This window comes from Myiozetetes cayanensis, unplaced genomic scaffold (genome assembly GCF_022539395.1).
Source record: "Myiozetetes cayanensis isolate MyiCay16 unplaced genomic scaffold, myiCay2020 scf7, whole genome shotgun sequence".
NCBI classification, from domain to species: domain Eukaryota; kingdom Metazoa; phylum Chordata; class Aves; order Passeriformes; family Tyrannidae; genus Myiozetetes; species Myiozetetes cayanensis.
In genome coordinates, this window is record NW_026087964.1 from 28,590,762 (window position 1) to 28,603,487 (window position 12,726).

The 12,726-nt window shown below is 38.0% G+C and overlaps 1 protein-coding gene across 8 annotated transcripts in view; it reads left to right on the forward strand.

Moving 5' to 3' along the window:
* Nucleotides 1–6,541, forward strand: part of FAT1 (FAT atypical cadherin 1) — a 107,340-nt gene extending 100,799 nt beyond the window's left edge. For 3 of the 8 annotated variants that reach the window (XM_050337885.1, XM_050337888.1, XM_050337886.1), the window contains 3 exons: nt 1,093–1,152; nt 3,867–3,902; nt 4,825–6,541. In XM_050337885.1, coding sequence (XP_050193842.1) covers nt 1,093–1,152; nt 3,867–3,902; nt 4,825–5,450 — 722 coding nt within the window. In that variant the 3' untranslated portion in view covers nt 5,451–6,541. The remainder of the gene's footprint in view (nt 1–1,092; nt 1,153–3,866; nt 3,903–4,824) is intronic. The other 5 variants (XM_050337887.1, XM_050337890.1, XM_050337889.1 and 2 more) reach the window with 3 other exon arrangements.
* The last annotated feature ends 6,185 nt before the right edge of the window (nt 6,542–12,726 follow it).

Here is a 12,726-nt window from a genome sequence, read left to right on the forward strand (position 1 = left end):
ATAAAGAACATTCTGCTTCTCAATGAAGTAGACTGATTTGTTATTAACAGCATTGATGTGTTGATGATTGGTGAAAGTAAAATGGTTTGCTTACAGTCCTCATCATTTTATCAATAGACCTGATACCAACTTTCAACCTTTCTTGTGTGGTTTTAAGTGTTGTATTGTACATGTTGTTCTCCCCTCCTCTCCATCCTGTATGTTTCATGTATTCTTACTCCCATTTCTTGTCATGTACTGATTACTCATTAATACATCATTTTAAGAGAAATAGCTGTAGCATCTGTTGCTTCCTTCTGTTTTGGTAGATTCAGAATTTATTAGCTTGAAATTCAACCCCTGAGCCATGCAAACAAATTGCATGTGCTTACTTCATCCTACACGATAAGAGTAAATCCTTTTCCCTACCAAAATTATCTTGGGAAAGGGAAGACATAAAAAATGCATTCATTTTTCTTGTTTTTAAATAACAATGTAACACCCTGAATTTGGTATTCCTTCTGTGATATCATGGTTCACACACAACTTAAGGTCAGCAACAGAAATTTTGAGTATTTTTCATATTCTCAACTTTTAATTCATTTCAGTGAAAATTTCTTTCCTTTAACTGTCATTGTGGGGGAAGGGCATTTAATTTGCAATTTTAAAGGGGAAGTCAAATGCAATACTCCTTAATTTACCCAACACAAGCCTTTAGAGAAGTCTAGTTTGTTGCTATGTAGATGAAGTATTATGCAAATGAGTATGTTTAGGCAACGTTCCAAAAATTCTAACACAACTAAAGCAGCTTTGCAAAGCAGTTTTGCCCATGCAAAGTTTGCTTTAGGAGTAGTTACAAGTACTTCTGCATGTTTAGCAAGAACAAAATTGAGATTTAGAGATGTATTCTATTTATTATAGATACAGACAGTAAATGTATATGTACATTTACTTCTAGATAGAGAGTAAATGTATATGTACACCAATAATCTTGCTCGATAAAATAGTAATGGACTGCAATTTTAAGTGTGGGGTTTTTTATATCTGTATGCTGTTTAAAGTGATATTAACTCTAGGTTTGTTTTAATTTGCTCCTTTTATACCTTTTACAAGCTTCCATAGTGACTGTAATACACCTTGTCAATGCTGTTGTTGACTCGGTGGAAAAAGAAGGTATATACATGTTTTCATATTTATTTACTGCTTTGGCAGAATAATGCACGTTTGTCTTCTAGTATTGTCTTCTAGTAATGTACCCCTAGCAGATGTGAATTATAAATACTTAGACTTTCTGATAAGTTTTAGCAAATAATATATTTATATTGTATATCTGTTAATATTTTCTTGTGTATGCTGCAGCTGCCCTGTGAAACGGTTTCAAAATGTGATTTCTTGCAAAAAAAAGTATTGTCAAAAAAAGACCTTGGTGCTTACTCTCTTCTAAAAGTATTCACACTAAGGCTACCAGCAGAATTGAGACAGCATTGAAGGCAAATACATACAGTACTGTAGATGAAAAAGCAGCAGCCTTCTCTTCCTTTTCTTCTCCCAGCCACATCTGTTATTACCTTGTCCAGCTGAGCAGAATTGGAATAGTCTGGTATCAGTACTTACTTCTCTGGTCTTCAGATCAATCTGTCTCTTAAGCACAAAAAATTGATTTCTAGTGTGCAGCTGAGGTATATAGGCATGCATATCCCTGCCAGTTTCAGTAGTTTGTTACTATCCAGCCTTACAACAGTACCTAAAAGGTATGTTTGGGTGTACATATGTACACGCACGTTTATTTGTGTGTGTGTGTGTGTATTATGTATTTGGAAGTTAGAAAGAGGCCAAGCAGACATTTTCAATGGACTTTTATTTTATTTTTGCTAAGAACTAACCATTCTGGAAAACACAAACTCTTTACAAAATAATAGTAGTAATAAAAGTACCAGTGAGTCTATACAAATGCTAACTATTGACTTAATTGACATCGTACTTTAAGTTCCAGTAATAGGCAAGTAATTCACTCCATGACCATGAGTTTACAGAGGTTACTTTTGAAATAACATCACAGTGTATGCTTCCTATTTCTTGATACAGACTGGGAAACCTAACATTTGTTACTAACTCCTATTTAAAATGAAGCTATTTTAAGAACATAGAATTGATTATAGTAGCTAAAGATTCTCTTTGGTTTGTTATCTGAAGTACATCCTACATTTAATTTATGCAGACACATAAGAAAGTACACAAATGCAAAGACTTCTAATTACATGAGAGTATTTCATTAATGTATACCTATAGACTGTAGTTGTCAGTGCTAAAAAATTGTAATGCACAGTACTTGGGAAAGGAAAGAATTCCAAGACTGGAAGAGGCAAAATCTATCAGTAGAAATATTTAATAGTTTATTCAGATTTTCTTTGAGATTTTAATTGGTAAAAACTAAAAATTATGGATTCTCAAGTCAAAGTTGAAAGTATTACTTGGTGGTTTAGTATCACTGTAAGATAAATACAAACACTTTAGACATTGCAGTCATAGAGACATTAAATATGTCCTGCTCAGCTGCTTCTTAACAGTTTAAAGTTTCTACTTTTAATAAGCATTTCTTCTTTCAAAGTATCTTAGGTAAAGAGTTCTGCTTTTGAGCACCCTCAGGAGGGTGCCGGTTCAAGTAGCAGAGATCCTTGCTCAAGCCTTCAGCAAGGTCAAGTTCTGGGACAGATGGTCTTTACCTTTAGTCTCCCCAAAGTGCTTCTGTCCAACAGGTATCCTGGAAGCATGAATCTCATCCTAGAATAGATTTAGGCTGGCGTTCTCTGCACTGCTCCTCAGACTGCAGCTCAGTACAAATTAGCAATACGGAGTGCAAGAGGAAATACAGCTCTAGTCTAGCAGATTGTCACCTAGAAAGATGGGAACATCAAGTTCTTGTTTATGTTAAAGAGTCTTTGCATCAGAAGAAGAGGAAAACCAAGAGCTCCCCATTCTTGGTAAAAGTGCTTTAAATCCTGAGACCAAAGTGAGCCTATTGGGTTTAGTTTTGCAGTCAGCTTCCCTGGAAAAATAAAGAATGCTGTCTTCTAAGGAGATTAGTGGCCAAAACCTTCTCCTGGAGATGAGGCCAAAGATGTTTGAAGTCTCAGATCTCAGACTGATATCTCCGTTAAATCTGAACAGTATTTTTCTTGTCTGGGCTAGGCAAGTTTAAAAAAAGAGGAACTCCCCACCGAAGAGTCAACCTCTGTCCAAGAATAGATGTCTTCCAAGGATAGATGAAAGTATGAATTCTTAGGAGAAGATTCTGCTATTAGGATAGGCATTGCTCATCTGGACAGATCTTAATAAGAAATATAGATTCCTGAAGAGAGAAAGGTTTAAAATTCGTCAGATAACACAGGACAGTTCTCTGCTGAACATGAGTTGGAATTGCTGTACAAACGGAGGCAGGTTTCCCAGGGCTTTGTGTATGGAAGCTAGACACTAATGGGAGAGTTACTTTCTTTACATGTGATACTTTGAAAGTATAAGTCCTAATAGATGCAGCCCCATATTGAAAAACAAGGGGTGATACAAGGAAAGAAAAAAATCAGGTCAAGGCTTGTTACCCTTTGTAGTAGGAGTCTTAAATCTACTGATATGAGGATTTCAGCAAACTAGAGACTGCAGATTTTGCCACCACACAGCCGTGTCCCAGATGGGCTGTACCTGAACTCAGTAGCTGTCCTGCAGTTCAAGTCTTAACAAATAAGGAGTCCAGGGGAAAAAAACAAAAGCCAACTGGACAAAAGCAGCATGAACATTATAATGACAGTCATTGTTTGTCATTCATATTGGTTCATATTTGATTCCTAACTACAGATGTTTTCTCCTTTTTTTTTTCATTTTGCCATCTAAAGAATCTTTTGCTGTTCCTGACCTCAGCAATTCAAGAGGTGACTTCTGCATGCAGTTCATTGGTGTTCACCAAAATACTTCTTCTAATATTTGGTTTTAACACAGACTTACTATCAGTTGCTTGCTGTGCATTTGTCCGCAGTGATTACTCTTTACTAGATTTGCACTGTATTACAGTTGTGTATTATTTTCTTTATTGGTGTTCACATGAGAGAAATTATTGATTTTTAATGAGATTAGGCTTACATCTAGCTTCCAGTAGACAAATACAAACTTATTCAAGGGCAGTTTGCAAAGAGGATCAAATTCGGTCTTTTATGCATGATTAAGTTTGATTTTCCTGTTTTGTTCTTGTATTTGAATGTGGAATGTCTTTACTAATAAAAATTTTTTATCAGAGGTGTGACAGTTACTGTAGAGCTAACAGCATTTTGTAAAATTAACTATATAATTCACTTAAGAGGTAAAGTCACTTTTAATGGTCTGAATACTTTACCACTTATAAATTACTTCTTTTATGTAAAAAACTTATGGGTTATGTATACTAAATATATTCTTAAGAAAAACAGGCTGTTGTTTTCACCTAACCAATTACTCAACAACAATTGATAAAGAATTCAGCTACAGTAGGGAGGCTGTTTTTCTTTGCTATCCAGTGAACCATTGTGACAGCACATTCCATAGGTGACTACAGCTGTTCCCCTGTTAGGTGCAATGTCTGAGAAAATGTAAAAGTTTGAGTGTGAATGATGCACTGTCTAATGCATGGCATAATGTAAAGTTGTGTTGTGCTGAATGTTTTTTGTGAAACCAGAGCAAACTTCTCTCTGATTAACAAGTAGTGTCCTAATCAAAGTGATTGCCTTGTCTTAATACATCTATTCAGTGTATTCTCAGTTCAGACTGACTGGGATACAAGATAGTAATACTACTTTTCTTTTTTCTAAATTAACTTTTCAGGTTACCACTGGGATACATCAGACTGGATGCCAAGTGTTCAGCTGCCAGGTATCCAAGAGTATCCAAATTATGAAGTGGTTGAGGAGTCAGCTCCCCTCTACACAGATCCCAATGCCATCGATACAGACTATTACCCTGGCGGTTATGACATAGAAAGTGATTTTCCACCTCCACCTGATGACTTCCCTGCACCTGATGAGCTTCCACCATTACCACCTGAATACAGCGACCAGTTTGAGTCAATACAGCCACCCAGAGACATGCCAGCCATAGGTAGCTTGGGTTCTTCTTCGAGAAGCAGGCAGAGGTTTAACCTTAATCAGTACCTTCCCCATCACTACCCTGCAGACATGTCAGAACCTCAGACCACAACCAGTGGCATCAGTGGCAGTTACAGAGAACCTTACGCTCCTTACACATTAGGGTACAATCGAGACTTTGAAGCACCCGCTGTAGACAACATGTCCATGTCTGTGTACGCTTCCACAGCTTCCTGCTCGGATGTGTCGGCGTGCTGTGAAATGGAGTCTGAAGTCATGATGAGTGACTATGAGAGTGGAGATGACAGTCATTTCGAAGATGTGAAAATTCCTCCACTTGATTCCCAGCAACATACAGAAGTCTGACACACCCAACAAAAGTGCCTGGACTCTAACAAACTTTATCAAATCTAGAACAATTTTCAAGAGCTTTTTTATTTTTTTCTTTTTTTTTTTTTCCCAACCACAGTGAATGCTTTTGTTTCAGTGAGCTAAACTGGCATGGCAGCATTGGATCATGCAATTCATTTCATTAAATCAGCCTCTTTCCATTTTCTAACCTATTATAATTGGACAGTTCCAAGATTTCCATTGGCTGTGCCATTTCTGAACATCCTTTTTGTACTTACATTGTCTACGTTTAAAAAAATCACATACCACTTCTCCATGTTAGCATGATGCATATATTTATATAGTTCTAATGCAATTAATTTTCTCCTACTTTTTGTAAATTTTATGTACAGTTTTGATTTTAATAGTTTTAACTAGATTTTGTAGATATTTTGTGAATTTGTTTTCCACTGAAACTAGTGGTGTTAGTGTGCCATTAAAAATGAGCACCCTGACTTATAATCAGGGCATCACTGTATGTATTCCCCCTAAAACACAAGGTTTGACATTTCATTCTAAAACATTCAACATATTCACACAATTTCAATTGTACATATGTTAGGTCTGATATTTTTCTGGGTCAGCTATATGGAAATGTCTTAAATGGGTTGCTGTATTTTAGAACTGTAAACATTTTTTTTTCCCTTCTTGGAAAGTGTGTTGGGGACCCTCTACATACCAGTTTAGAACCAAAACCACCATGACACAGTTTTTATAGTGTCTGTATATTTGTGATCCAATGTCTTGTAAAGGTTTTTACTGAAAATTACCATTAGCCAGTCTTTCTTACTGACAATAAATTATTAATAAAATACTTTAGCTTTTCTCTGTGTATCTCTGTTATATAATATACCATTGACAAAGCATTCAGTGCAGCATTTTTTAAGTCTGTATATGTTTTGTACTGTATTAAGTTACTTGCTCCAAACAACTCGTTTTCCTCTCCTCTGAAATCAGCCTGCAGCTGTGTTAGAGATGCTCACGAGATGGCAGTGTGTGTCCGCTTAATGGTGTTTTTAAAAGTAATCGGGCCAGTCTGAATAAAGATTGATGGGTATCAACCTGCAGCAGCCTTTTCGGTAGTTTGCATTTTTCTTTAAACACATAATATCAGCTATGTAAATTACTGAGTATTTTTTATGAAGTCCCAAAAATTTACAAAAAATTCCCAAAGCTCTTTAAATCAGTTTTCCCCCTGCTTTATCACCTGAATAGTTATTTTCATGACTAGTTGTCCCTTGACTGTGCACCTTCACGCTGAAATATCTGTGCCAGTGTCTGAGTTTGTGGTAAATACATTGGTGTTTTTATGCAATTATATTTCAATTGCAGTTTCTTACATGAAGTTCATGCTAGAAGCTTACCTTGAGGAAGTCAAGACAGGATATGGTTTGCCTGTATCCCACTGCTTTTCTGACTAGAAAAGAACAAAGCCTTTAACAGAGTTCTCTGGCATAAATTTGCCCTGATGGTAAGCTAAAGTAATAATAGCTATGTCTTCTGCCTCTTGCTTGAGGGATGCTTTTTAAGTTCAGAATAGATTTCCTGGCACATTAGTACATTTTTAATATAGCCTGGAATCCTTTCAGCTCCATCTCAATTTTATCATAAAATTCTGTAGCCTGAAAGGTACAATATTAGATTCTCTCAGTCCTGAGAGCTAAGCCTCAGCCTTCCACCATCTAGCAAAACAGGGTACTGGATTTGTATTTGGAATGCTATTTAGGTACAAAATGGAACAACTCCCAGCTTGGCAGCTATGTAATGGAAATGGATGGATTATAGGACAGAGCCAAAGAACCAGGCACAGACATTCCTCAGTGGTAACTTGCCCATACGCAGATACGACTTATGTAAAAAGCCCATGACTTATGTAAAAAGACTAAAAAAATCAACAGGTTTAAAATTGAAGACACATCCTGGCTTTGTGCTGCAGTATTCACCCTGATAAGAGCTCTTTGTACATCGGCTTGATTCTTAGTATTTTCTTATTGAATAGCTTCAGGAGAATCTTACACAACTGTGAATTGAGGGTATCACACACTGTAGTAACTCAGATCCCTTCTTAAGCTATGAAGGTTAAGCTTAGTGGCAGTTCTACTCAAGATTCCTTAATACCTGCTTCTCAGTAGGAATGAGCCTTAGGAGTCAGCAAGAGGAAAACATTGCACAGATTTTCATCATTTCTCAGTTGATAAGGTTTCCTGGTAAAGATGAAAGCCTGCCTTACTGTATTTTCTAAAGTTACTAATTTACAGAAGAAAAGCCTGCAAACAAATTTTTAAAATTTAAAAGTGTGAAGGACAGGAAAATCAACACTTAAATATACTTTTTTATTCATAGTACTGTGAATTGAAGGCTAACATAGATCATGCTGCAAAACAATGTCTCATTACTGTACAATGAAATTCAAGTCAGCATAAGGAAACATTCTGTTGAAAGTATCAGAATATCCTTTTTTTTTCTTCTTCTTCACAAGAACTGTGCTGCTAGGCAACATGCAACACCCAGGTTATACTTCACAGCAGAAGACAAAGCGGCATCATAACAGTCTCTCTTCAGAAATAGCAGGCATTTTCAACTCCACAACAGCTTTGCAGTTGATGGGTAAAGCAAGACCATGTTAGACAAATACACCCTTTGTAGGGAGCTTTTATCACCTAATTCAGGTCCAGTAAGTGTGATTGAGCCTGTTTTCCCACACAGACCTACAGTAATACACCAAACCAAGCTGGTGACATTTTAAACCCAATTAAACCTGATACAGCAGAGCATTGCTGTTTGACTCAATAGTAATACAAGACATTCAAAAGCATTGGCCAGGTAATTTAATTTAGAAGTCAAACATTTTTAAATAGGGAATTGCAGTGAATTTACACATCCACCATTCCAATGTTCATCTGTCCTCTGCAGCAAAAGGTTTATGTTCAGATGTAGTTTCATGTGTTTCAGTTTGTGCCCATTGCTTCTTATCCTGCCATAGGACACCTCTGACAAGAGCCCATGTCTGTCTTTACATCCTCACATCAGGTATTTATAAACATAAGTTCCCCACTGAGGCTTCTTTTTTGCCCAGATTGAACAGTCAGTTCTCTCAGCCTCTCATATGAAAGAGTCTCTTTATCATCCTACTGGCCCTTTGCTGTAGTTAACTCCCCTGTGGAAGTAATTTTTTCTATTTTAAATACTTGTGAGCTAGTAGAATTTGAAGTTTTATTGAACAGATTTGAGTCAAGCTCATTGCTGTTTTGTCCATTCTATATTTTATTTGGAGTATTTGGTGTATGAAATGTCACTTTGCCTTGAAGCAGAGAAAAAACTGCAGTTCTACCTGATAGGATAATTGAGGCAGAAACAACAACAGACAATCCTATAAAATTTTGTTCGGTCAATATTTAATACCCATGCCTGGGCTGAGAACTCCAGGATTGAGGCATATACACTTAGAAGAAGGAACATGACCAGCCTACCAGGTTTTGGCTTCTCCTCCCAGGATATTTACTCAGAATGTTTTCCCACTGTTCCCTGTTCTACCCATTGCCTCCATGAAACAAGTACTGTTCCAAGCAACTACATCAAAGGAGAGTTCCTGCACTTCCTAAGGGATAAAAATCTGAATCCACTCAAGCCAAAGAAGAAAAAGGGTAAGAAGGAATACACTACTTCCACCTTGAACCTATCCATAAAACCCTTGAAGGAAGACTGCTGCTGGGATTAGTCTATGTTCCGCCAGGGATCATGTCTGACACCTGTCTGCAGAAGAGACCAGTGCTGAATAAGTGCAGTTCACCAAAGTGCCTCAGACAACTCCCAACTCAGCCTTCCCCTTGGAGAAGCCATGCTGAATGTCTTGAATCACTTTCCTGTCCTCCCTATGCCTCAAGCACAGCTTCCAGGAGGACCTGTTCTATGACATTCTCAGGCACAGAGGTGAGGCTAACAGGTCAGTAGTTCTCAAGGTACTCCTTCCTACCCTTCTCAAAGATGTGTACCATGTTTCCCTTTTTCCAGTTACCTGGACTTCACCTGACTGCCATGACTTTTCAAATATCATGGCGTGTGGCCAGGCAACTACATCAGCCAATTTCCTCAGGACTTTATGATGTATCTCATCGGTCCCATAGACTTAGGTACATTTGGGTTCCTCAGGTGGTCATGAACCTGAACTTAACAGTCAGAGGGACTTTGCTACCCCAATCTTCATCCTGTTGTCCATCCTCTAGAGACATGTAGGAAGAGAGGTTGCCATTGAAGACTGAGGCAAAAAAGTTGTTGGATATCTCAGCCTTTTCTTTGTTGTCCATAGTTACCAGTTTACCAGCCCTCTATGATGGAGTGACTACATCAGTGGACAAGGGAAGGGATACAGATGTCACTGATCTGTAGATAAATGGAGGATGAGAGGCTGCACATGAGCCAGCAATGTGCACTCACAGCCCAAAAAGCCAGTTGTGTCCTGGGCTCCATCAAAAGCAGCATGGCCAGCAGGCTGGGCTAGGTGATTCTGCTGCTCTGCTCCTCTCTTCTGAGACCCCATTTGGAGTACTGCATCCAGCTCTGGCACCCCCAGCACAGGAAGGACATCATCAAACTGTTAGAGTGAGTCCAGAGGAAGGTCACCAAGACAATTAATTACAGGGATGGAGCACCTCTCCTATGAGGAAAAACTGAGAGAATTGGGATTGTTCAGCCTGGAAAAGAGAAGGCTTTAGGGTGACCTAATTGTGGCTTTCAGTACCTGAGGGGAGCCTACTAGACAGATGGAAAGAGACTATTTACAAGAGCATGTAGCAACAGGACAAGGGGGAATGGCTTCAAAATGAAAGTGAGTTAGGTCCCTTCCAACTCAAACTGTATGATTCACAAGTTCTGTCTAGATCACATAGACTTAGGTACGTTCTGCACACCAACAGCAGCTGTGAACTGCTACGCCAAGGTACCTGCAGCCTCCACATAAGGAGCCTTCTCATTTTGCTGAAAGCCCTGCACACATTCCCCACACAAAAGTCAGACAACAAAGAGGTGAGTGCCTTGGTTTCTTTTTATAGCTCTTGACAATTTTTACCATTAAACAGCTTTCAAGCCTACACAAGCCTTCATAAAAATACTAAAAAGATGAAGGCCCCATTAAACCAAGCATGCTGAAGCATAAATTTTGACGGCGTTACTCATTCTTCCACAGCTGCAGTGGGGGAGAATAAAAATCAGAGAAGCACAGTGCAATATCCAGTACAGCTGCAAAGCAGTAAAATGAGATCTTTGCTTTGATATTAAGGAAAAAGTTTAAGAGAAAGATAATGACAATTATTTCCGCTCATGTAAAGGGGAAGTTTGCTGATAATCAAAAGCTTATTAATTAATTACCAATGCCCAACATCCATTGCTAAACCTGACCCACAGAAGCATTCTGATCATAACACACATCTAAAATCTCACACAAAAACAAGTTACACATTGGAAGCAGGCACCCAGGAGTCAAGGCTATTAGTAAGAACATGACATTGTTACCATTAGAACATGAGCAAATAGTCTCATTTAGCATTAGCAAAGCTGAGCCACATGTCTTTCTAGACTTTTTACTGCAGGTGGTCATTTCTCAGTTTCTTATTTTCTTATATGCTTGGAGATGAAACCTTCAATGTAGGGAAAAGCACTGAGAAGCCCAATTATGTGAATGAGTCATTCTATCATTAATCCCCAGGGTCCCAATTGGAAAACATGCTAAGCAAGATGAATTGCTTTCAGAGCTTGCATTTAACTTTGAAGAAATACATAGAGAAAAATTGTGGTGCTGCTGCATCAAGAAGTTCATTTTCTAATTTAATCTTTTTCTAGAGAACTTGAAGCATTGACAGTAATTTATAACATGAAAGTTGAAAGGCCTCCTGTTTAAACAACTAATACTTCACAATGGCCATATAGGTAACAAGAACTTCTGCTTTGAGTTTCAACAGGGGAAAAAGATAAAGACAAGATAAAGACAAAAGATGCATCTGGTGTCCCATGAAAACAAAAGCAACAAAACAACTACAGAAAAAAAAAAAACCACTGAAAAAACCCCTGAAACCAAATAAACACACAACCCACAAGAACAGCAACTTACCAGCTCAGAGCCAGACATGCACAGGAGCAAATTGTGCAAAAAGTGAGGAAAAAGCAGAGGAAGATGGCTACTAAAAGTAAAGAGTGGCTGAGGGAGAGAGGATTTCCTTTAAGCTCAAGAAATTCTATCCTAATAACAGTATCAAAGTATTTTAGTAGGCTGTGTCTTAAGTATTTTAGACACTTAAATTCATAGCCTAGAGGCTTCCTCTGATTTAGTTGGGTTTATTCTTGCTCAATGTGGAAGCTTTTCTGAGAGCTAGATATGGAGCTGTGTTCCCCATGTTAAAGTCCCATCTTATTTGGGAGATAGTGAGCCTTTATAGGCTGTCCTCAATAGCCTTCCTAAGAGGAAAATATTTTCCTTCTTAAGAGGGCCACTAGATTCCACATGCATCACTATTGCTGCCATGACTTTTCTATTGGCTGCCCTAAAAATACCACAATCAATATTTTAACACTATTAAGAGGTGAGGCAGACTCAAAATTAAGCCCCCTCAGTCTCATGGGGCAGCAGGTCATTTCTCTATCACTTCTTCAGTTCCAGCTGAGGTTAATAAATCCTGTTGCCAAAGCCCTGCTAAACAGTCTAGAGCCACTTTTCCCCACAACGTAATCACAAGGGAGGGAGGGCTGGATTTATATCTTCAGAAGGCAACAGTACTTACACTTACCTTTAAAACAAGTGGAGAAAAAGTTTTTCATTAAGGAGTTGACATCCAGTTCTGACTGCATCTGAATTCAGATGTCATTGAGCCACCTCTCAAAACAGGAAAATGTACAGTTATGTTGTACTTTAAATGCCAGAGATTATTTCCCTGTATCTGGAGTGAAGCATGTTATTTTAAATACCTTTGATCTTTAGGGTGTTTGTTTGGGATTTTTTGTTGGCTTTTTTTGTGGTTTTGTTTGAGGGTTTTTTTGGCTATAACTAGTCTATTTTCTTGAGAAAAGGCAGAAATATCTTCCACCTTATTCATTTTGATTTTACCACTCTGCCAAAACGTTTTTCAACTGAAACCATTTTAGGATCCTATACAGAAAAGGATGGTCTTCAGGTAAAAGATTCAGGAGTGTCCAGCTTGGCTAACCTCTCACAATAGAGCTAAAGTCTTAAGGAAAGCTTGTAACAGACAAGTTTTTTGTATCT